This window comes from Pyrus communis, chromosome 2 (genome assembly GCF_041283825.1).
Source record: "Pyrus communis isolate YQ-2024b chromosome 2, ASM4128382v1, whole genome shotgun sequence".
NCBI lineage: Eukaryota > Viridiplantae > Streptophyta > Magnoliopsida > Rosales > Rosaceae > Pyrus > Pyrus communis.
Genome location: NC_142566.1, coordinates 13,993,818 through 14,019,187, shown reverse-complemented (window position 1 = coordinate 14,019,187; position 25,370 = coordinate 13,993,818). Strand labels below are relative to the sequence as shown.

At 37.2% G+C, this 25,370-nt stretch overlaps 1 protein-coding gene across 1 annotated transcript; it reads left to right on the top strand.

Annotated features, from left to right (window-relative positions):
• The first annotated feature begins 114 nt into the window (after positions 1-114).
• On the top strand, positions 115-7,207 carry LOC148698604 (uncharacterized). The gene is made up of 2 exons (XM_088677316.1): positions 115-243; positions 5,820-7,207. Exons 1-2 carry the CDS (start codon positions 197-199, stop codon positions 7,171-7,173), a joined length of 1,401 nt encoding a protein of 466 aa, XP_088533442.1. The 5' UTR covers positions 115-196; the 3' UTR covers positions 7,174-7,207.
• Positions 7,208-25,370: the final 18,163 nt, after the last annotated feature.

Genomic DNA, 25,370 nt, shown 5'->3' with positions numbered 1-25,370 from the left:
AGGGATCCCTCTTGTTAAAGGATCCATGAATATATATATATATATATATATATAATTGCATTAGCATCTATCTAATCTGTTCATTGTTATCCACATACTTGTTTCTTATCTGCATTTCTTAATCGTCGGTCCTCAGTTCTTCTTTCTTCCAGCCAAACAGTAAGACGTGGTCCAAACAATAAGTCCCAGGAGAGGCATGAGCGGAGCGCATGAGCGGGGGAAGAGTCTAGACATACGAGGAAGGTGAATCTTTTAAGTCTTGCATATAGTATACTTGTTTTGTGCATTTCATGAGTAGATTATTTAGATCTAGTTCAATGGCCAGCACTAGCTCTAGATCCACCTTAGGAACTATACCTGACATTGTCAATGAAGAACAAAAACTGGATTTTCAAACAGACGAAAGTATTGATTTTTCCGACTGGAACATTCCAAAAGTTTCAACCCAAAATATTTACAAGAAAAAATGGTCTTTGACCTCTTTTAAATCCGAACATCACGTCAAAACAGTTGAGAAGGCTTATGCTCTTAGCAAAGAACATGAGACTTGTCAATTATTTTCTCCAGAACAAATCAAAGCGCATCGCAAAAACGGTCATAACTATCTTCACATTGGTTTAGTTCAAATCGCTGTTAAACCTTTAACACGAAAAGGTCTTAATACGTCTATTCTTTTATGTCTTCGTGACGCCCGATTTACTGATTTTAACGATAGTATTCTTGGAATGATTGAATCAAGTCTTTATAACGGACCTATCCATTTTGATTGTTTTCCCGATCTCACAATAAGTCTTTCAGATCCACATGTTTTAAAAGCTCTTACTCTTAATATCAAAACCTCCGGGTACCAAGTCCTGGAAGGAACACAACCTTTGGCACTTATTTTTAGAGTTTATTACAAAGTCACTGGCACAAACATGAATTTTCAAGCTTTGAACAAAAGTCCTCGCGACCACACTCTTTTAATCCAAACAACCCAAGAAAGTGCAAACATTAGAGTACCAAGAACCATTAGGTGGTCAGACATCAGTCTCCCCTCAGATTGGTGTTTAATTAATGAAAGTAAGCCGGTTTCCGTCCAAAACAGCCTCGTTAATCTTGACAACATTGAACAATATTTTGATGGCACAGTTAAAATCAATTTTGATCGTCCAGCAAGAAAATCTTGTGAATCAGTTTTGTCACACAAATCTTTTACTCCTAGCAGACAGTCTTTTTCTGGATCCACGTCAACCGATAGACTGGGTCGAGATCAAGATTTGATCAAATCTTTAGTAAACAAAAAGTTAAAAGAGCAGGAAGCTGCACAACAAGATCTAGTCAATGATTTACTCAAATTAAAGTCTGTCGACACTTCTTCACAAGTTGCACATCCTATTTATCATCCTCCAAACCATGAAGAACCCACTTCTCCAACTCCTTCTGATTTTGAAACAACATCGGTGAATCACCAATTACTTGTTTTAAATAAACCACAAAAAATCCGATGGAGGAAGCTTAAAGCTGACATCGCTTCTGAGGAAAATATTCCCAGAAGAAATATTTTTAGAAAAAAGTATTGTGATGAAGAAAAGCTAGCCATATATGCCGAATGGAAAGCTTTTGTAGAACAATACCAATTTGAAATATCTTTCTTTGATTTTATTGAAAAACATTTTGAAACAAAAAATAAAGTTACGGTTGTTACCAAAGAAAATTGGGTTAAGGAAGACAAAACTTTGATTTCTTCCAGTCATCCTCCCAAAGAAACTATTTTGATTTCCACTGGTAATACCAACATCCCCGCAACCCCTTTTAAAATTCCAAAAGAAGATTCTGGTTTTAAACCTGTCATTGAACAGAATAATTTTACAAACCAAAGTCTTCATACTATTGGAAAACAATTAGACAAAATTGAAACCAAAATCGACAAATTGTCTCAACCAAAATCTTCTCCAAAAGAAAAACCCTTAGTAAATTTTACTGATATTGCTTCAAGTTCCACTGCTTTAAAATCCATGACTACTTTACAAAAAATTGATCATATGCTCACTGAGCTCAAAAAAGAAAAAGTTGTTAATGTTTTGCAAAACAATGATGTTTCTGTCGAAGAAGAAAACACATCTGATCCGGATTCTTCTCAGGACACGGAAACTAGTTCTGCTATTCAAAATATTGAAAATGCTTTTCACAACATTGATCTTCAACCAACTCTTGATTTAAAACGTATTCGTACTCATCCGGTCAACCCTACTTCTCTCACAAAAAACTGGTATCCCAGGCCAACTCCTCCTGACCTTCAATTTGAAGAACGAAATATTCAAAATCAATTTTCAGTTTCAGCCGACAAACTTTATGAGTGGAACATAGATGGCTTATCCGAACAAGAACTTTTGAACAAACTTCAACACATGTCCATGGTTGCTAATAGCTACATTTCAAATCACAATTTTACACAAACACAAATCGTTGATCTTCTCGTCACTGGTTTCACTGGAATGCTTCATTCTTGGTGGGAGAAGCACTTAACTTCTCAGTCCAGAGATGAAATACGCTTTGCGGTCAAAAAAGATGAGGAAGGATTTCCCATTTTTGACGAAACGATAGGACAGGGAATACCCGACGGAGTAAATACTTTACTTTATACGATTATAGAACACTTTATAGGAACACCCAGCAACGTTACTACGCGTATTCACGACCAACTGAGTAATTTAAGGTGTCCAACCTTAAGTGATTTCAGATGGTATAAAGATGTTTTCATATCCAGAGTTATGCTTCGGGAAGATAGTAATCAACCTTTTTGGAAAGAAAAATTTATCAATGGTTTACCAAATCTTTTTGCTCACAAAATTCGAAATGTTTTAGTAAATGAAGAAGGTGTCATACCTTATCATACCCTTACTTATGGTAACATAGTTAATGTTATTCAAAAGGAAGGATTGAAAATGTGTATCGACATGAAGATTTCAAAACAAGTTCATAAAGATAAATCTATTGCTAAATACGAACTTGGAACATTTTGTGAACAATATGGTTTACCTCCAATCGCTCCTTCGAGTAAAAAGAAAAAAGCCCAACAAACCAGCAAGTTTTCTAAACATCAATCCAGATTTTATAAAAACAAAAGATCTTCCAACAAACCTTTTCAGACAAATAAATTTTATGAAAAACCATCTTCAAACAAAAAACCTTTTCGAAAGTCTAAAAAGGATTTTCAAAATAAAAAGGGAAAGTGTTACAAGTGTGGTAAATTTGGTCATTATGCAAATGAATGCAAGGTTAAAAAGGTTATTAACCAACTAAAAATCTCTGAAGAAGAGAAGGTTCAACTTATCCAGGCTTTAGAAATTAGAAATACCGACTCTAGTCAATCTGACAAAAATCCCGATTTTTCCGTCTCCGATTCTAGCAGTTCTAGCGACGTCTCCTCGCCAAACATTAAGTTTGGGTGCACGGACACTTGTTGTAACAAAATTTCAGTGCTTAATAAGCAAGAAGAACAAGAAGAGTTTTTAATAGAATTAATTAGTAAAGTCGATGATCCTGATTTAAAATCTTTTTATTTGAAAAAACTCAAAAATTTGATTTCTTCTCATGAACCTGGCACTAGTCAAATTTCTTCTCAAAAGATTTCTCTCAGTACCACTTTGGAACGTTTTAATAAATCCAAAAAGGAGATCACCCTCAAAGATTTGCAAAAAGAAGTTAATCAAATCAAATCGGAAATTAAGTTTTTAAAATCCGAAAATACCGACATTCGTTCACAACTCAGTAGAGTACGTACGCAAGAACTCGTCCAAGAACAAAATGGTTCTTCCTCAAATTCCGATTCCGACGCTCACTCGACTAAATCTTCTTCTTCAAAAGAACTTGTTTTAAGTCTTTTAGATAAAATAAGAATTCGAAAATGGTATTCTAAAGTTACGATAGTAATCGAAGATTTTCATTTAGAAACCATCGCTTTAATTGATTCAGGTGCAGATTTAAATTGCATTCAAGAAGGATTAATACCTACTAAATATTTTCACAAGTCTACGGAAACACTTAGCGCTGCAAATCAATCCCCGATGAAACTAAAATATGAAATTCCCAAAGCCCATGTTTGTCAACAAAATATTTGTTTTAAAACTCCATTTGTTTTAATCAAAAATATTTCTGATCCAGTTATTTTGGGACTCCCTTTCATTGCATTAATTTATCCTTTCAAAGTTCATCACAACTGTATTTCTACCAAGGTTTTTGGCCAAAAAATTACTTTTGAATTTTGCATGGAAACAGATCTTAAAAAGTTAAAACAACTTCAAAAAGATAATGTTTCAAAAACTCTCAACCAGATTACTGCAAAATCCCAACAAATTGCTTTTTTACAGGAAGAAATTCTTCACAAAAGAATTGAAGAACAATTAACAAACAAATCTTTATTAGATTCTATTTGCCAGTTTTCTGATAAGCTTACTAAAGAAATTTGTTCCGATCTTCCAAATGCTTTTTGGCACAGAAAACAACATATTGTTAAACTACCTTATATTAAAGATTTTATTGAGTCAAAAATCCCCACAAAAGCACGACCAATTCAAATGAATCAAGAAGTTTTAGAGTTTTGTAAAACTGAAATTAATCAACTTTTAGAAAAAGGAATTATCCGTAAAAGCAAATCTCCATGGTCATGCCCTGCTTTTTATGTCCAGAAAAACGCAGAATTAGAACGCGGTGCTCCACGACTGGTTATCAACTACAAACCATTGAATGATGTTTTAGAATGGATCCGATATCCAATTCCTAACAAAAGAGACTTGATAAAGAGACTTTCTCAGGCAACTGTTTTTTCTAAATTTGATATGAAATCAGGCTTTTGGCAAATTCAAATTCATGAATCTGATAAATACAAAACTGCTTTTGTAACTCCTTTCGGACATTATGAGTGGAATGTAATGCCTTTCGGCTTGAAAAATGCACCAAGTGAATTTCAAAATATCATGAATGAAATTTTTAATCAATACAGCCATTTTTCGATTGTTTATATTGATGATGTATTAATTTTCTCAAAATCAATAGAAGAGCATTGGAAGCATTTGCATGCATTTGTTAGGATCATTAGGTCCAATGGGTTAGTTGTTTCGGCATCTAAGATTAAGTTATTTCAAACCAGAGTTAGATTTTTAGGTTACCATATTTACAGGTCTACCATTCAACCAATAGATCGAGTCATCCAGTTTGCTGATAAATTTCCAGATCAAATTCTTGATAAAACCCAGCTTCAAAGATTCCTTGGATCTCTCAATTATGTTTCAGAATTTTATCCTCATCTGCGTCAACAATGTAAGCCCTTGTTTGATCGTCTCAAGGAAAATCCTCCATCATGGTCACAAAATCATACTTCCATTGTCAAACAGATCAAAAATCATGTCAAGACTTTGCCTTGCCTTGGCATTCCAACTCCCGGCTCTCTCAAAATAGTCGAAACCGACGCATCTGAAATCGGTTATGGAGGTATCCTTAAACAAAAAATTTCTTCCGAAGCTCCTGAACAAATTGTTCGTTTCCATTCAGGAGTTTGGAATTCTGCTCAAGCTAATTATAGTACTATTAAAAAAGAGATTTTATCTATTGTATTATGTATTAGCAAATTCCAAGATGATTTATTAAATCAAAAATTTTTAGTTCGTGTTGATTGCAAATCTGCAAAACATGTTTTACAAAAAGATGTTCAAAATATTGCATCAAAACAAATTTTTGCACGCTGGCAAGCCATATTAAGTATTTTTGATTTTGATATTGAATACATTAAAGGCAGCCAGAATTGCATCCCAGATTTTCTAACCAGAGAATTTTTGCAGGGGAAGAATGGGTACTAATCCTACTCAGCAACGAAGGCTCCCAGCCACCCTTACCCAAACCCCAGCACCAGTAAAACAAGAGTCTATTCCCGACTCTTCATCGGCCCTCGCCATTACAAACAGATTTACTCCCTTAGGATCAACAGTAGGAAATATCCGACCAAATTACCAAACGGCCTTAGCCACCCCTTATGATCCTTACTCATCAGTTCGTTCTCCAGCTCCCTCACAACCAAAAACACCTAGCTATGCTAAAACATCACCATATGTCCAGAACCCTCATTCTGAAAAGCTTTTTAGCATTCCTCTTCATATTGACAAAAACCAACCCCCAGAGCGCATTGCCAAATTACTCCTTCCACCAAATTTTCATTTCTTACCAACTGAATCCTATAAAAGCCTAAAATATTACCAGGCTATCCTCTCAGAAACAGAAAGCATTGCTATTAAGCCAATTTACAGTACCACTCACCAAAACAAAATATTGTATCATTCACTCCATATTGGAAAATTCCTTACCGAACTCGAATGGGGAATTCCCCTTTATCACACAAAACCCCTTCATACCCAGCATGTTCTCATCCCAAACAATCATTACAATTACTATGATTATATCCAAGCATGGACCAACATTTTTCTCCACCAGACAGAAGACTTTAGTCATTCATGGTTCATAACTTTTGATAAGAATTTCAGATTGCGGTTTCCTGCATGGTTTCCAGATTGGTGGGCTTCCCATGGCCCAAGCTCTTCCATCATTCCAGATGACCTTCGTCATGTACTCACAAACAACTTCCAGCCCAGTTTTGACAGAAGTCGTTTCGACAACAGAGTTACTATTTTTTCACTGCTCATGGCCAAATACAAGATCCCATGGATTCTCAAATGGAACTTTGAAGTCGACACCGGTGGTATTTACAGAACCAGATGGGTAAAATGGTGGGATAAATTCAACCACCAAAAAATTATTGATCTTGTAAAAGTGGAATTTCCCCAGGCATCTTTTCAGGCACTGCCAATCAAAGTTTCATCTTCGTCCTCACAAGCTTTGCCAATTCATCAGCAATTTCCTGAATTACCAAAAGCTCAGGAACCAGTTCAGTCCTTATCAGACATTAGTCCATCTTCCTCTCTCAAAGGAATTTCCAAGTCAGCCAAGTCCTCCAGTTCAAAGAAAGAAAAAACTACCCAACTGCTGGATATGGCTCAGCTGCTAATGGCGGAAGCAGCATTGCTGCAAAAGAAAAAAGGTTCAGGCTCAGATTCAGATAATTCTGATGCCTCGTCTCAGCTTCCCGCCAAATGGGCTGATCAAGCAGATTTTCAAGATGCCCAGGACCCATTTGATATCTGAGAAGCAATATTTGCCCATGTGATTGTGTCAGCCCAGCAACATCATCAGCAGTAGCTGTTTCCATCTCTTCCGCAAAAGACAAAGCATTATTCTCCAATAGTGAAAAACAAAAAAGTCACTATTCACAATAGTGAAAACAAAAATGTCACTATTCACAATAGTGAAAAACAAAAAGGTCACTATTCATTTAACTTTTGTAAAAGAATCAAAGCATCTTCACTATTCTTTTACCCAGCTTTAGCAGACAGCGGGATTCCCGGATCATTTGGACAAGTCTTTCACCCTCGCTCTATATAATGAGGATTCATCTTCAGAAGAAGGATATAAGTTTTTAACTTCAAAAGCTCAGTTCAATATTATCTCTCTGAGATTATTCAAACACTTGTAATACAAATATATTATTCAGGATGCCTGCGAGCTCCATCTATTTGTTTACTTGTTTCATCTGCCATTAGGCAATACCTGTTTGTTATCTGCATTGCAGTAAGTTTTCAATAAAACTTATTTTCCAAATATACTTGCATCATTACGTTTAATTCATTATTTTGATATGCTACTCTGTCTTAATATGTTTTATTTCTGCACTTTAAATTATATGGACGGCTATGCCTCCTGCTGCTATTTTATGATTTACTTCCGCACTTTATATTCTATGGCTGGCTTTGCCGCCTGTTGTTAGTTCTGCCCCATTTGGTATCAGAGCCAAGTGGTTGGTAATTGCATTAGCATCATGGTCACAAAATCATACTTCCATTGTCAAACAGATCAAAAATCATGTCAAGACTTTGCCTTGCCTTGGCATTCCAACTCCCGGCTCTCTCAAAATAGTCGAAACCGACGCATCTGAAATCGGTTATGGAGGTATCCTTAAACAAAAAATTTCTTCCGAAGCTCCTGAACAAATTGTTCGTTTCCATTCAGGAGTTTGGAATTCTGCTCAAGCTAATTATAGTACTATTAAAAAAGAGATTTTATCTATTGTATTATGTATTAGCAAATTCCAAGATGATTTATTGAATCAAAAATTTTTAGTTCGTGTTGATTGCAAATCTGCAAAACATGTTTTACAAAAAGATGTTCAAAATATTGCATCAAAACAAATTTTTGCACGCTGGCAAGCCATATTAAGTATTTTTGATTTTGATATTGAATACATTAAAGGCAGCCAGAATTGCATCCCAGATTTTCTAACCAGAGAATTTTTGCAGGGGAAGAATGGGTACTAATCCTACTCAGCAACGAAGGCTCCCAGCCACCCTTACCCAAACCCCAGCACCAGTAAAACAAGAGTCTATTCCCGACTCTTCATCGGCCCTCGCCATTACAAACAGATTTACTCCCTTAGGATCAACAGTAGGAAATATCCGACCAAATTACCAAACGGCCTTAGCCACCCCTTATGATCCTTACTCATCAGTTCGTTCTCCAGCTCCCTCACAACCAAAAACACCTAGCTATGCTAAAACATCACCATATGTCCAGAACCCTCATTCTGAAAAGCTTTTTAGCATTCCTCTTCATATTGACAAAAACCAACCCCCAGAGCGCATTGCCAAATTACTCCTTCCACCAAATTTTCATTTCTTACCAACTGAATCCTATAAAAGCCTAAAATATTACCAGGCTATCCTCTCAGAAACAGAAAGCATTGCTATTAAGCCAATTTACAGTACCACTCACCAAAACAAAATATTGTATCATTCACTCCATATTGGAAAATTCCTTACCGAACTCGAATGGGGAATTCCCCTTTATCACACAAAACCCCTTCATACCCAGCATGTTCTCATCCCAAACAATCATTACAATTACTATGATTATATCCAAGCATGGACCAACATTTTTCTCCACCAGACAGAAGACTTTAGTCATTCATGGTTCATAACTTTTGATAAGAATTTCAGATTGCGGTTTCTTGCATGGTTTCCAGATTGGTGGGCTTCCCATGGCCCAAGCTCTTCCATCATTCCAGATGACCTTCGTCATGTACTCACAAACAACTTCCAGCCCAGTTTTGACAGAAGTCGTTTCGACAACAGAGTTACTATTTTTTCACTGCTCATGGCCAAATACAAGATCCCATGGATTCTCAAATGGAACTTTGAAGTCGACACCGGTGGTATTTACAGAACCAGATGGGTAAAATGGTGGGATAAATTCATGCAATGAAAGGGAGTCCCAAAATAACTGGATCAGAAATATTTTTGATTAAAACAAATGGAGTTTTAAAACAAATATTTTGTTGACAAACATGGGCTTTGGGAATTTCATATTTTAGTTTCATCGGGGATTGATTTGCAGCGCTAAGTGTTTCCGTAGACTTGTGAAAATATTTAGTAGGTATTAATCCTTCTTGAATGCAATTTAAATCTGCACCTGAATCAATTAAAGCGATGGTTTCTAAATGAAAATCTTCGATTACTATCGTAACTTTAGAATACCATTTTCGAATTCTTATTTTATCTAAAAGACTTAAAACAAGTTCTTTTGAAGAAGAAGATTTAGTCGAGTGAGCGTCGGAATCGGAATTTGAGGAAGAACCATTTTGTTCTTGGACGAGTTCTTGCGTACGTACTCTACTGAGTTGTGAACGAATGTCGGTATTTTCGGATTTTAAAAACTTAATTTCCGATTTGATTTGATTAACTTCTTTTTGCAAATCTTTGAGGGTGATCTCCTTTTTGGATTTATTAAAACGTTCCAAAGTGGTACTGAGAGAAATCTTTTGAGAAGAAATTTGACTAGTGCCAGGTTCATGAGAAGAAATCAAATTTTTGAGTTTTTTCAAATAAAAAGATTTTAAATCAGGATCATCGACTTTACTAATTAATTCTATTAAAAACTCTTCTTGTTCTTCTTGCTTATTAAGCACTGAAATTTTGTTACAACAAGTGTCCGTGCACCCAAACTTAATGTTTGGCGAGGAGACGTCGCTAGAACTGCTAGAATCGGAGACGGAAAAATCGGGATTTTTGTCAGATTGACTAGAGTCGGTATTTCTAATTTCTAAAGCCTGGATAAGTTGAACCTTCTCTTCTTCAGAGATTTTTAGTTGGTTAATAACCTTTTTAACCTTGCATTCATTTGCATAATGACCAAATTTACCACACTTGTAACACTTTCCCTTTTTATTTTGAAAATCCTTTTTAGACTTTCGAAAAGGTTTTTTGTTTGAAGATGGTTTTTCATAAAATTTATTTGTCTGAAAAGGTTTGTTGGAAGATCTTTTGTTTTTATAAAATCTGGATTGATGTTTAGAAAACTTGCTGGTTTGTTGGGCTTTTTTCTTTTTACTCGAAGGAGCGATTGGAGGTAAACCATATTGTTCACAAAATGTTCCAAGTTCGTATTTAGCAATAGATTTATCTTTATGAACTTGTTTTGAAATCTTCATGTCGATACACATTTTCAATCCTTCCTTTTGAATAACATTAACTATGTTACCATAAGTAAGGGTATGATAAGGTATGACACCTTCTTCATTTACTAAAACATTTCGAATTTTGTGAGCAAAAAGATTTGGTAAACCATTGATAAATTTTTCTTTCCAAAAAGGTTGATTACTATCTTCCCGAAGCATAACTCTGGATATGAAAACATCTTTATACCATCTGAAATCACTTAAGGTTGGACACCTTAAATTACTCAGTTGGTCGTGAATACGCGTAGTAACGTTGCTGGGTGTTCCTATAAAGTGTTCTATAATCGTATAAAGTAAAGTATTTACTCCGTCGGGTATTCCCTGTCCTATCGTTTCGTCAAAAATGGGAAATCCTTCCTCATCTTTTTTGACCGCAAAGCGTATTTCATCTCTGGACTGAGAAGTTAAGTGCTTCTCCCACCAAGAATGAAGCATTCCAGTGAAACCAGTGACGAGAAGATCAACGATTTGTGTTTGTGTAAAATTGTGATTTGAAATGTAGCTATTAGCAACCATGGACATGTGTTGAAGTTTGTTCAAAAGTTCTTGTTCGGATAAGCCATCTATGTTCCACTCATAAAGTTTGTCGGCTGAAACTGAAAATTGATTTTGAATATTTCGTTCTTCAAATTGAAGGTCAGGAGGAGTTGGCCTGGGATACCAGTTTTTTGTGAGAGAAGTAGGGTTGACCGGATGAGTACGAATACGTTTTAAATCAAGAGTTGGTTGAAGATCAATGTTGTGAAAAGCATTTTCAATATTTTGAATAGCAGAACTAGTTTCCGTGTCCTGAGAAGAATCCGGATCAGATGTGTTTTCTTCTTCGACAGAAACATCATTGTTTTGCAAAACATTAACAACTTTTTCTTTTTTGAGCTCAGTGAGCATATGATCAATTTTTTGTAAAGTAGTCATGGATTTTAAAGCAGTGGAACTTGAAGCAATATCAGTAAAATTTACTAAGGGTTTTTCTTTTGGAGAAGATTTTGGTTGAGACAATTTGTCGATTTTGGTTTCAATTTTGTCTAATTGTTTTCCAATAGTATGAAGACTTTGGTTTGTAAAATTATTCTGTTCAATGACAGGTTTAAAACCAGAATCTTCTTTTGGAATTTTAAAAGGGGTTGCGGGGATGTTGGTATTACCAGTGGAAATCAAAATAGTTTCTTTGGGAGGATGACTGGAAGAAATCAAAGTTTTGTCTTCCTTAACCCAATTTTCTTTGGTAACAACCGTAACTTTATTTTTTGTTTCAAAATGTTTTTCAATAAAATCAAAGAAAGATATTTCAAATTGGTATTGTTCTACAAAAGCTTTCCATTCGGCATATATGGCTAGCTTTTCTTCATCACAATACTTTTTTCTAAAAATATTTCTTCTGGGAATATTTTCCTCAGAAGCGATGTCAGCTTTAAGCTTCCTCCATCGGATTTTTTGTGGTTTATTTAAAACAAGTAATTGGTGATTCACCGATGTTGTTTCAAAATCAGAAGGAGTTGGAGAAGTGGGTTCTTCATGGTTTGGAGGATGATAAATAGGATGTGCAACTTGTGAAGAAGTGTCGACAGACTTTAATTTGAGTAAATCATTGACTAGATCTTGTTGTGCAGCTTCCTGCTCTTTTAACTTTTTGTTTACTAAAGATTTGATCAAATCTTGATCTCGACCCAGTCTATCGGTTGACGTGGATCCAGAAAAAGACTGTCTGCTAGGAGTAAAAGATTTGTGTGACAAAACTGATTCACAAGATTTTCTTGCTGGACGATCAAAATTGATTTTAACTGTGCCATCAAAATATTGTTCAATGTTGTCAAGATTAACGAGGCTGTTTTGGACGGAAACCGGCTTACTTTCATTAATTAAACACCAATCTGAGGGGAGACTGATGTCTGACCACCTAATGGTTCTTGGTACTCTAATGTTTGCACTTTCTTGGGTTGTTTGGATTAAAAGAGTGTGGTCGCGAGGACTTTTGTTCAAAGCTTGAAAATTCATGTTTGTGCCAGTGACTTTGTAATAAACTCTAAAAATAAGTGCCAAAGGTTGTGTTCCTTCCAGGACTTGGTACCCGGAGGTTTTGATATTAAGAGTAAGAGCTTTTAAAACATGTGGATCTGAAAGACTTATTGTGAGATCGGGAAAACAATCAAAATGGATAGGTCCGTTATAAAGACTTGATTCAATCATTCCAAGAATACTATCGTTAAAATCAGTAAATCGGGCGTCACGAAGACATAAAAGAATAGACGTATTAAGACCTTTTCGTGTTAAAGGTTTAACAGCGATTTGAACTAAACCAATGTGAAGATAGTTATGACCGTTTTTGCGATGCGCTTTGATTTGTTCTGGAGAAAATAATTGACAAGTCTCATGTTCTTTGCTAAGAGCATAAGCCTTCTCAACTGTTTTGACGTGATGTTCGGATTTAAAAGAGGTCAAAGACCATTTTTTCTTGTAAATATTTTGGGTTGAAACTTTTGGAATGTTCCAGTCGGAAAAATCAATACTTTCGTCTGTTTGAAAATCCAGTTTTTGTTCTTCATTGACAATGTCAGGTATAGTTCCTAAGGTGGATCTAGAGCTAGTGCTGGCCATTGAACTAGATCTAAATAATCTACTCATGAAATGCACAAAACAAGTATACTATATGCAAGACTTAAAAGATTCACCTTCCTCGTATGTCTAGACTCTTCCCCCGCTCATGCCTCTCCTGGGACTTATTGTTTGGACCACGTCTTACTGTTTGGCTGGAAGAAAGAAGAACTGAGGACCGACGATTAAGAAATGCAGATAAGAAACAAGTATGTGGATAACAATGAACAGATTAGATAGATGCTAATGCAATTACCAACCACTTGGCTCTGATACCAAATGGGGCGGAACTAACAACAGGCGGCAAAGCCAGCCATAGAATATAAAGTGCGGAAGTAAATCATAAAATAGCAGCAGGAGGCATAGCCGTCCATATAATTTAAAGTGCAGAAATAAAACATATTAAGACAGAGTAGCATATCAAAATAATGAATTAAACGTAATGATGCAAGTATATTTGGAAAATAAGTTTTATTGAAAACTTACTGCAATGCAGATAACAAACAGGTATTGCCTAATGGCAGATGAAACAAGTAAACAAATAGATGGAGCTCGCAGGCATCCTGAATAATATATTTGTATTACAAGTGTTTGAATAATCTCAGAGAGATAATATTGAACTGAGCTTTTGAAGTTAAAAACTTATATCCTTCTTCTGAAGATGAATCCTCATTATATAGAGCGAGGGTGAAAGACTTGTCCAAATGATCCGGGAATCCCGCTGTCTGCTAAAGCTGGGTAAAAGAATAGTGAAGATGCTTTGATTCTTTTACAAAAGTTAAATGAATAGTGACCTTTTTGTTTTTCACTATTGTGAATAGTGACATTTTTGTTTTCACTATTGTGAATAGTGACTTTTTTGTTTTTCACTATTGGAGAATAATGCTTTGTCTTTTGCGGAAGAGATGGAAACAGCTACTGCTGATGATGTTGCTGGGCTGACACAATCACATGGGCAAATATTGCTTCTCAGATATCAAATGGGTCCTGGGCATCTTGAAAATCTGCTTGATCAGCCCATTTGGCGGGAAGCTGAGACGAGGCATCAGAATTATCTGAATCTGAGCCTGAACCTTTTTTCTTTTGCAGCAATGCTGCTTCCGCCATTAGCAGCTGAGCCATATCCAGCAGTTGGGTAGTTTTTTCTTTCTTTGAACTGGAGGACTTGGCTGACTTGGAAATTCCTTTGAGAGAGGAAGATGGACTAATGTCTGATAAGGACTGAACTGGTTCCTGAGCTTTTGGTAATTCAGGAAATTGCTGATGAATTGGCAAAGCTTGTGAGGACGAAGATGAAACTTTGATTGGCAGTGCCTGAAAAGATGCCTGGGGAAATTCCACTTTTACAAGATCAATAATTTTTTGGTGGTTGAATTTATCCCACCATTTTATATATATATATATATATATATATATATATATATGTCTCAAAAGTTTTGCGCGTACGTGCAACAGAAAATTTATAATATTCACAGAACCACGTGAGCTTAGCTCCCTTAGAAACTTTACAATGACATATGCAATCATATTGGACTTGATCACAATACTGTAAATCTCCTCTTTATGTAGGATTGGTTGCAACTTAGCTGGATAATAGTATAGTAGACTGGCAAAAAAGTTAATTGAGTGCACTACTACACAAAAAGTTATGGTGACGAACTAGAAATCGTCACGTAAATAAGAAATTTGCCGCCTAAAATTATAAATGACGAAAACTTCATCGTCTCAAGTTGGTTGCGCAAAGCTCGTAAAGAAAGGTATTACGCAACGAAAAGATAGCACTTCGTCGCGCAAACAGTTTTACGGATGAAAAACTATGGCGTCGCGTAAAATGACAATTCGTCATTATACCTATAGGCGCGACGAAACTGAACTCGTCGAATGAAGATTAGAAGGACAAACAATTTCGTGGCGCAAGATGGAAGTGACGAAGAGATCCTTCATCGCATAAAGTTTTAAGGGACAAAGGTTTCTTACGAGACGAGGAATGAGGTCGTCGCATGAAATGCATAGGGACGAAGACTATTCATTGCATACACCTGTAGTCGTGACGAAACAAGACTCGTCGCATGAAGATTAAAGGACAAATGGTTTCGTGCTGCAAGAAGAAATCGACGAAGAGATCCTTCGTCGCATAAAGTTTTAAGGGACAAAGGTTTCTTTATCGTAAGATTTAACTTTGTCGTTGCTTTAGTTAATAGTGACGATGAATTATTGCGTCGTGCAAACTATTTTTAAATTTTCTTAAATTGTTTATAAACTGAATTTCAAAACAAAAAAAAAATTTGTTTGGTTAAATTTAATTAGGAACAATAATTGATAAAGAAGAATATTAATTTAAAATAAATATGGAAAATGTATGCACAAGCGAGGAAAATTTTTAAATGTACGAATGTTTAGTTAAAAAAAAAAAAGAAAAAAAAGAACTACAATAGAAAGTCATCAAAGACAATCATGCGGTCGGCTGTGCTGGGTCGGGGGCCTGGGAGGTCGAAGTAGTAGGAGGAGGTGTAGTAGTGGGGATGTTGAAGCCGGACAACTAAAGCGTGGTGATAATCTGGCCCATCTTAGACTCTTGGGTAGCAATATAAGCTTCCTGGGTGGCAATGTGGGCAGACTACATCGCAATGTGTTGATGTTGGACCGCCACCTGTTGTTCAAGTTCCGTTACTTTCTCCGTCAATGATGTGACTTGTCCCAAGGTGGACGTGGAAGAGGAGGCTCCCATCTCACGAGGGCGGGCATTTCCCGTGCCTCGATACACCTTCCTCGACGTACTAGAGTCTCGGGTCGAGGGTGTCCATCATGATACGGAGACCCGCATCCTTGGGGGGGTGGGGGGGAGGGGGGAGGCTACATCCTCCATTGGGGTGTCAAGGGGAAGCTGGGAAGCCGTTTCCTCAAGGACAGCCTAGCTCCTCTCCACCATAGTAGATATAATTATAAAAGAAAGTTAATTAATGTTTATATAACATTTATTTAAAATAAATAAGAACTATAAATTTAAAAATTACAAAAACTTACATGGAACTCCTCCGTCAACTGATCCCTCGGCTGCATGTACACCTCCTTGAACGTGTCAATCTTAGGAAACTTTGGCCCCCTACATTAAAAAAATAATAAAAATTAGTTATTAGTTGTGATATTTAGAGTAAGGGTAATAACTTTTTTTTTTTTTGTAAAAATATGGTTACTCGATGTTGCTCCTCCATCCTATATGAAAAGTGTCAAGAGCTGGAGTGGTGGAGAAGCTTCTTCTTTGACCTATTTATTGCATTGGCCTTGGTTCTTTTCTGTTAAAAAGAAACAAAATGTATTGGTGCCGATGTTAATTATAAAGTATTAAAATAAATTAATAAATGAAAAAAAATCCCTTCTTCGTTTTTCCAACTTTTCGATCTTCACATTCATTACCCGTGGGCCCCTTTTCCCCTAATTCTTTCCACTTTATCTATGGACTTTGCTTCAACTATTCATTCAAGACTTTGATCCCCTACTAATCCATACGAGGATGTGTTTTTTATATTGGTCTGATATACCTTTCGTTTTCTTTTCGTTAGCATTTCCCTTTTGATTGATTTCTGAAGAAATTGGAGTTACACCTCTTTTCCATTTCCATTCAAGAGTTCTTATGTGTTTCCACGCCGAAGTGAGAGTCGATTTCATCACAAACAGATATTCACGTATATAGAATAGAACTTTTTTTGTCGGTCATAGTTTGGTCCAAAGAATGAGAGTAGGCTTCCGTAAGTTCGTTATTCCTCAGTAGCTTAGGGGTAGAGCGGTCGATTGTTAACTGACAGAGCAGTAATGAGGGATCAATTGAGATCAATTAATAAAATTGGACAAGGATAAAAATATCCTAGGATTCCGCTTCGAGCAAGGAATTGTATTCTGCCATAATAATCTAGACTTTTTTTCTTCTATATGAGGAATGGATAATGTATAACGAAGTCTCAACAAGAATTTTGGCACCTCGATGTCGGCTCTTCCCCACCTGGGGTTATAATATGTTCCAAGGGTTGGGTTGTTTGCCCGATAAAAAAGTTTTCATCTCTCCCTACATGCAAAAGCTTTAAAAATAGCAATTATGGGGTAAGAGTTTCTCACAAACTCGAGTTCAAGACCACCAATTCTAATCTGATCGACTAGATCCGGTCACAATTAATAAAATATTATTAATCTATAATAATTTATATAATTCACTTACCAAGTATTGTTTTTGTCCTGACAATGGGTGTAGAACCAAGCCCAATGTTTAGGGCACTTCACCAACTCCAAGGGGCACCCATGTGCTAGAGCATCCGCCGGATCATCGAATCTCTCACAATACTTGTGGAGGTCACTCTTCCATTGAGTGAACTGGTCGGTGAAAAGTTCTTGGATGTACTTGGCTTGTTTGGCATTAAGGTCCTCAAGGTCATAGTGATGCTGCAAATACAAAACAAATTAATCAAAGTTAACAGTTACTAAATTTCATAACTTTACTCACAAAATAATGAAAAAAAAAAAAACTTTGCTAACCGATAGCTTATGAAGAACATAGTCCTTGGTTTCTTGTAGGACAAGTCTCCAAGACTGCAATGCCCTAAAAATTGGCCTAGGCGGTGAAGGACTAATGTGATTTAGGGAAAATCGTTTTGAAAAATCGGTCTAGAGCTAGGCGGTCCTAGGAGGAGGGCTAGATGGCACCTAGGCGGTTTTTTTTTTAATTTTATTTTTATTTTTTATTAGTTGTGTGCTTTTTTCCTTTTTGGTTTCAAGGTTGTATACTTATGGAAATGGTTTACCTAATTTGCAAATGATGGATTTACTACAAGTTCATCCAATGGTGAAACAAATTAGAGCACTTTTGAAGGGATACATACAAAGAAAAGAAATAAACTAGATATAACAAGGTTAAATAATTTAGTCTATGTCCAATCCAATGCAAAGATCATGAACAAGAAGAATTTAGTCTATCATCCAAGAATCCTCCTCATTATGATTATATGCTTACTGTTTTTTAAATATTGATCTTTTTGGATGTATATACTTTATATTCTTCTACTTCTATTTTTGCATTTTATCATTCTTTTATTATCCATACAAGTATAGTTTTTTTCAGGTGTAAATAGACACTTATTCACAAGATATATAATAAATTTACATAAATCAGTCTAGGCGCTAGGCCCCTGCCTGCTGCCCAACTAGCGCCTAATGTTTTTTAGAACCTTGGGCATTGGTGACGCACAATGGAGCCAATGTTGTGGACTAAATGGTTGTGCTGCTCCTTTGTTGCTTCCGCCTGATGTCGAGCATCCCACATAATCTTTATACGCTCCTAGGTGTGGTGTGGGTGAGCTGTGATGTGCCCATGAGTCTGCATGCACCCCTAGGTTTTTTTTTACGACCTACAAAATGAAATAAGTTAGTGTAAAAATAATTTAAATAATATACGGAAAATTTGACAGAACTTCCCCTAAAAATACAACATTTCCCATAACCTACAAACAAATAAACAACACAATCAACACAAGTACACAAAAATTCACATGTAGAGGAACCAAATAAAAGTATATTAAATTTATTAAAATAAAAATTTGGAGAAAGCAATGTATAACTTGTGATGGCTTCCTCTCCAATTGCGGTGGAAGCCGATGTAGACTCCTCAACCTCGTCGATAGGCTAGGACCGTCCATGAGAGTGCTGAGCACTAAATAATGGATGAGTCACCAAGGAAGTCGATGACTCAGGCACTACCGACAGTGGGGCCTGGGGTGGAGGTACTGATAGGAGCATATTCATGCAACTTAATTAGCTTGTTCTCGCGCATTTATGTTGTGTTTCCTTAGTTATTTTAGTGTTTAAAGTCACTTTTGTGTATTTTCAGATTATAAGGCCAAAGTGTGCAAAAAGATGCAAATTGGAGTCTTTTGGAGCAAAAGAGGAATGAATGAGTTGAAGACTTGAAGAAACGATGAATTCCTACTCCAACGATGAATTCCTACTCCAATAAGGATTCCTACTTGAAGTAGGAAAGTTAACCCTAGGTTTCCCATTTTGGTAACCTTTCCTAATCTTAAACGTCCGTATTTTCTAGCCACTTTGAAGGCCTTGTAGGCACTTTAGGACACAAAACAAAGGCCCTAGCCCCCTTACACCCCTTTGCCGTGGGTTTCCCTTTCTCACCTTCCCTTGCCGTGAAGGGGGGGCAATTTTGTCCTAGGTTATGCAATTAAACACATGCTCCTCTCCTAAACTAAACCCTAGCCGCACCTTGCAGCCACTTCCCTTTTAATTTCTGATTTAATTTCTTAATTCTAGCAGCCTTTGACTTAATTTTAGTTAATAAAAATAAGCTAGGGTTTTATTTTCTGAAACCCTATATATTACACCACTTAGCCGCACCCTAGGATCAACTTTTGATTCATTCATCATCCCATATCAGCCGCAACTCCCATCCATTCTTCAATAACCCTAATTCCTTCTCAGCCGCACCCTTTAGACACCTTAGGGCATCACTCTTCATTGACTCTCTTCATCATTCACCCTAAGCCTCTAAGCCGCAGCCACCATCCCTTTCTTCCTTCAATTCGCAGCCACCACCACCCTAATTCCATTTCTGTCGCAGCCTTCCCACCATTCCAGCCACCATTCCCAACCTCTATACACCTTCCCACCTCCTTGCTGCACCACCATATCCCCATAAATCCATTCCCAACCCAGAAAATCATCCAAAAACCCCCTAAACCTTCTCTGCCGTAGCAAGGAGAAGAAGAAAGAGGAGCTTAAACGTGCAGAAATTCAAGTGGAATTATTGGGCGTTTTAGGTGTAATCAATCTTTTGTTCTCTATGTTTAATGCCAATTTTGTTTCTCTTTCTGTGAACATGAGAGGCTAAACCCCTAGTTAGCTAAGGGGTGATTCAAAACCATGTTTATGCTTGCAATATAAATTGATTACCTTTGGTTGGAATTTCATGAGTTGTGGATTCAATTTGTTTAACTGCTTGATTGATAACTTATTTGTGTATGTTTATTGAGAGTGCACGCTTAGTTTTCATGCATGAATATGATGCTAGAATATAAATGAGTTTCACCTAATAGTTACAAACTTATATTCACAAGTAGTGAAGGTCGCTTATAAACGATCGCGTTAAATGAATTCTTGACACTAGTTTCATGCTCATCATAGTAACGAATGCATCGTCAACACTTATAGTTTTCATGTTGCTTAATGATCTTTGATTGTATCTTTATTGTGTTTTTCACGTAAAGGACTTTTGGAGAATGTTTTGAATTGTGTATGCGCTGTCCCATCCAATTCATTAACTTAAGGAGAACTTGAAGGTTAATTTAAGTGAACCTAATTAACCCGGGGTGTTGAGTTTCATGATTCATCGAAAGACCAACTGAAAATCATCTTGTATGGAAGTGTGACATGTGTGGAGAAGAACCTTCTAGCTAGCATTCCATCCATATTTTCATCAAATTCATATTTACAATCTGTTTTAATTCCAATCTGTGCACTTTGTTTAATTTCGTCAAAAACTAAATCCCCCTTTACTTTAGTGTTCAATTTAGTTAGAAAGTGTCTTAGTTTGTGTTTCTAAGTGTTTTGATTCAATTTATCACCCAAATTCGTCCAAATTAGTGTAAGTGCTCAAAACTGCCCAGATTGTGTTTTTAAGGCAGTTTTGAGTGTTTTGGTGCTGTTTTGAGTCTTTTGGTTTGTTTTAGTGTTTTAAGTGTTTAGGTTTGCATTCTTTGAGTCTAATTTAGTGTTTTAACCTTTGTTTTACGTTTTTGAGTTAGTTTTCAAGTGATTTAGCAATCCCTCCTAATCCCCGGTTTAGAACGATCCCTACTTATACATATACTACAATTGTCAAAAGAGGGTTTTAATTTGTGTGCTTATATATTTCGCATCAATTTTTTGGCGCCGTTGCCGGGGATTAGCAACTTTGCTAATCCCTTGGATTGTTACTTTCTGTTTAGTTTAGTTTGTTAAAGTTGCTGACCTTGTTTTGTTTTTCTTGTTTTAGGTACTAGTGTATGACTCGGAGTTCTCAACCGATTCGTGAGCATATCTTGGACTTTGACAGCGATTTCGAGAGGACTTTGAGATGAAAGAGGAAGCAACACGAATCAAATCCACCAAGCCCGGAACCTGACCTTGAAGAACAAGTCCTAGAAGAGGAAGAGGAGGCCACGGCAAGGATTTTTGAAGAACCACAAGGCATGGCCATGGACAACCGGACACTCGAGGAGCTTTCTGCTTCGGGATTGGATAATGCCGCACCTTTGTGTATCCAATATCCCCCACCTGCCCAAGGTAAGACTGAAGAGTTCGAGTTGAAGTCAAGTTTGCTCCACCATATTCCGAAATACCATGGGTTATCCATGGAGGATCCGAACAAGCATCTGAAAGAATTCGAAGTGGTGTGTTCAAGCATGACTCCCGTCAACGTCGATGGAAGTATTTTGAAGATGAAGGCTTTTCCATTCTCTTTAATGGACAAAGCCAAAGATTGGTTGTATGAACTTGCTCCCGGAACTGTCACATCATGGGAGAGCATAAAGAGGGCATTTCTGGAGAAGTTTTTCCCAACTTCTCGAATCATCCTTTTACGTAAAAGGATAAGTGGAATTCAGCAAGAAGAAGGTGAGTCTTTTCTTACATATTATGAACGTTTTAAATCACTTGTTGCTTCTTGTCCACAACATCAGATGAAGGAGGAGTTACTTCTACAATACTTCTACGAGGGGCTCCTACCAATTGAACGTCAAATGCTCGATGCCTCGGCCGGTGGAGCATTGGTGGACAAGACACCCATGGCTGCCAAGGTCTTGATTGCTAACCGAGCATTGAACGCTCAACAATACGAAGGAGTAGGCCAAAGAGGACCCCCACGGCAGCAAGTTAATGAGGTAAGTTCCACACCCGACATTCATTCACAATTAGCTAATCTTACTTCCATTGTGTCTTAGATGGCCGAAGGAATGAGGATGCAAGGACCAACTGTATGCGGAGTATGTTCTATCCAAGGACATGCTTATGAGAAGTGCCCACAACTCATCGAAAATGGTGGATGGGAGAGCGCAAATGCAATTGGATTTCAAGGCCAAAACCAACCAAGGCACGATCCATATTCTAATACATATAATCAAGGTTGGAAAGACCACCCAAACTTCAAGTGGAGGGAGCCCCAACAACCACCACAACAAGGGGGCTTTAGACAACAACCCCCGGGGTTCTTCACTAAGCCATACGCACCCACACATGCTCCACAACAATCTGCCCCAAATGCTTCAGGTACATCCCTAGACAATGATACACTTCTTAAGTTACTAACTAATTTGTCTCAAGGGCAAGAGAATCAAGCCAAAGCAATGCAAAATCAAGAAAAAAGGGTGGATCAATTGGAGAAACAAATTGGGCAGATTGCAGAGTTTGTAGGGCAATTCCGAGACCAAGGCAAGCTCCCAAGCTCAACCATTCCAAACCCAAAGGGAGGGTTTGAAATGGCCAATGCAATCATCTTGAGAAGTGGAAAAGAAGTTGGGGCAGGTCCTAAACCATCCAAGACAGGTCTTAATGACGAAGGGAAGCTGCAACATGAAGAGGAGGATGCAAGCAAGTCCACGGCAAGGGTACAAACACCCTTGCCGCAACTACCTAGGGATCCTAATGCACCCAACTCATCCCATTCGGCCACCAAAGGTAAGTTGGGTTCAAAATTGATTAATTCTAACCCCGTTCCACCCAATGTTCCTTTTCCTCAGAGATTTTTGCAAACAAAGAAGGAGGAGCATGAGAAAGACATTCTTGAGACGTTTAGGAAAGTCCAAGTAAACATTCCTTTACTTGATGCCATTAAGCAAGTGCCTAGGTATGCAAAGTTTTTAAAAGAGTTATGCACAGCTAGGAAAAGAATTTCAAACAAAGAAGTTGTGAAAGTAAGTGAAAATGTATCCGCGGTTTTGCAACGAAAGTTACCTCCAAGATGTAAGGATCCAGGGAGCTTTACTATCCCATGCATAATTGGAAACACTAGATTTGAACAATGCATGTTAGATTTAGGTGCTTCTACTAATGTCATGCCATATTCCATTTATGCATCTATGAACCTTGGTGAGTTAAAACAAGATGGCGTTATAATTCAATTGGCCGATCGTTCTAATGTTTATCCCAAGGGAGTCATTGAGGATGTTTTAGTGCAGGTCAATCATCTCATCTTTCCTGCAGATTTTTATGTCTTAGAAATGGAGGATTCGGGTCATTCTCCACCCTTGCCACTCCTACTTGGAAAATCGTTCATGAAAATGGCCCAAACCAAGATTGATGTGGCCAAAGGAGCACTAACAATGGAGTTTGGTGGTGATATAATTAAATTCAATGTTTATGACTCTATTAAGAATCCTAATGATAGTCATTCTTGTTTTGTCATAGATGTGCATAAGGATATAGGGCCGAAATGATCCACACTTATCAAGAAGAATCTATCAAGAACCACCGTTGGAGAAGAACTTGGAGTGATTGCCCTACAACCACCCAATATGGCCGAAAGTAGCCATGGTGACATTGTTGATAAGGCTGCCGATTTTGAGCCTTCACTACAATATGTTTGTAAGTCGTCAAGCCCAATTTCAATTTCCATTTCAAATAATAGGGTGTTACCTTCTTTGGTGCAGGTGCCCAACCGATATAAAGGTGGTGGGAGCATTTACATGGACTTTCGGAACCAAAACACCACCATCAGGGAGGATCACTATCCCCTCCCATTCATTGAGCCATATTATGAAAGTGTTGAAGGGCATGTTGTGGAGGAGATCCCATTGCATGCCGTGGGCTCTAATTGAGGCTAAGAAGCATGTTCGTCCGGCTGCACGACGTTAAAGCAAGCACTTCGTGGGAGGCAACCCATGCAATCACCAAGGAGAGGATGGCATTTACACTCCATAACCAGATTTGCGTCCCTAACCTCTTCTCTTTGTTATTTACATTCTGCCATGCTTAGTGTGTTTAGTTGCTGTTTGTGTGTTTACTTTTGTTTGGTGTGATTTTAGCCTTGAAACATTGAGGACAATGTTTGATTTAAGTGTTGGGGGGGGGGGGGGGGGTAACTAAGGGTAACTAATGTTGTTGATGCAAATTCGTGGGATTTTATCACCCATAACTTCCAATGTTGTTCCTTGCTATTTTTAAGTGTTTTTAAGCTATTTTAGAGTGTTTTAGTGTGTGTTGACTTAAAAATCCGAAAATCCCATTTGTTTTGAAAAACCCAAAAAAGAGTTGTTTTTGTGTGTTTGTTTGTGTCGTAGGTCACCTTCCAACACAATGATGAGGATTTGATTTTTAATTGCATGATGGTTAAAGAAAGTTACAAACATGGATGGACATTTGATATACTCTTTGGTTTATGCTTGGTTGTAGTTATAGTTTACGAATTCACATGTAATCACAAAGGAAAATTAGTTTTTATAACATGCTTGAAGGAATGAACTCAAACTAACGCTACATCCCTGTGAGACTTAAGCCTAAACGTTTATTTGGAGAGTAATAATCTGTGCATCATTGTTTTCTAAAGTCGTTGCATGATCTCATTATTCATTGCTTGGTTACTACTTAGAAGGCGTTTCATCACTTAGTTCCAAATGCTAGAACTCATGCCCATTTCATTCAAAGCATGTTATTGATTTGCATAACACGTATTCAAGATGAAGTTGTGTAGTGACCACCATCAAAGCCAAATAAGCCGTGTGCCCTTCACTCATTTTGTGTTTAAGTTTAACCCCATTGAGCCGTGTTAGCCCACGTTCTTTGTTAACCCATATCATCCTCACCTAGCCTAGATTAGGACCACCCATACCCTTGTTCTTGAAGCATAGTAAGCATGACTGAAAATGAATTCCTTTTGATTAATGCGTTGCAGAAAATAAGTGTGGGGGAAGGAGTATTGATGTGAGTTTATGTGCCATAGGCACGGCTAGAAAAAAAAAAGAAAAAAAAAAGAAATGTGAAAAAGAAGAAAAAAAAAGAAAAGAAAAAGAGTTGAAAATAAGTGAGAATGAACTCACAAGTGTTGGTTGTTGAAGAAATGGTCCAAAAAGTTGAATATGGCCCTAAGTTTTGTGTGACTTTCCCTTGGGTGTTTAAAGTTGAATTCTGCATTCCAAGTGAATTCTAAGTCTCAATTTCA

Excerpts from the sequence above, each read along its gene's own strand:
- LOC148698604 (XM_088677316.1), top strand. The coding sequence starts at position 197 with ATGAGCGGAGCGCATGAGCGGGGGAAGAGTCTAGACATACGAGGAAG. Across the intron at positions 244-5,819 it reads AGTCTAGACATACGAGGAAG|GGGAAGAATGGGTACTAATC; the intron begins GTGAATCTTTTA and ends GAATTTTTGCAG.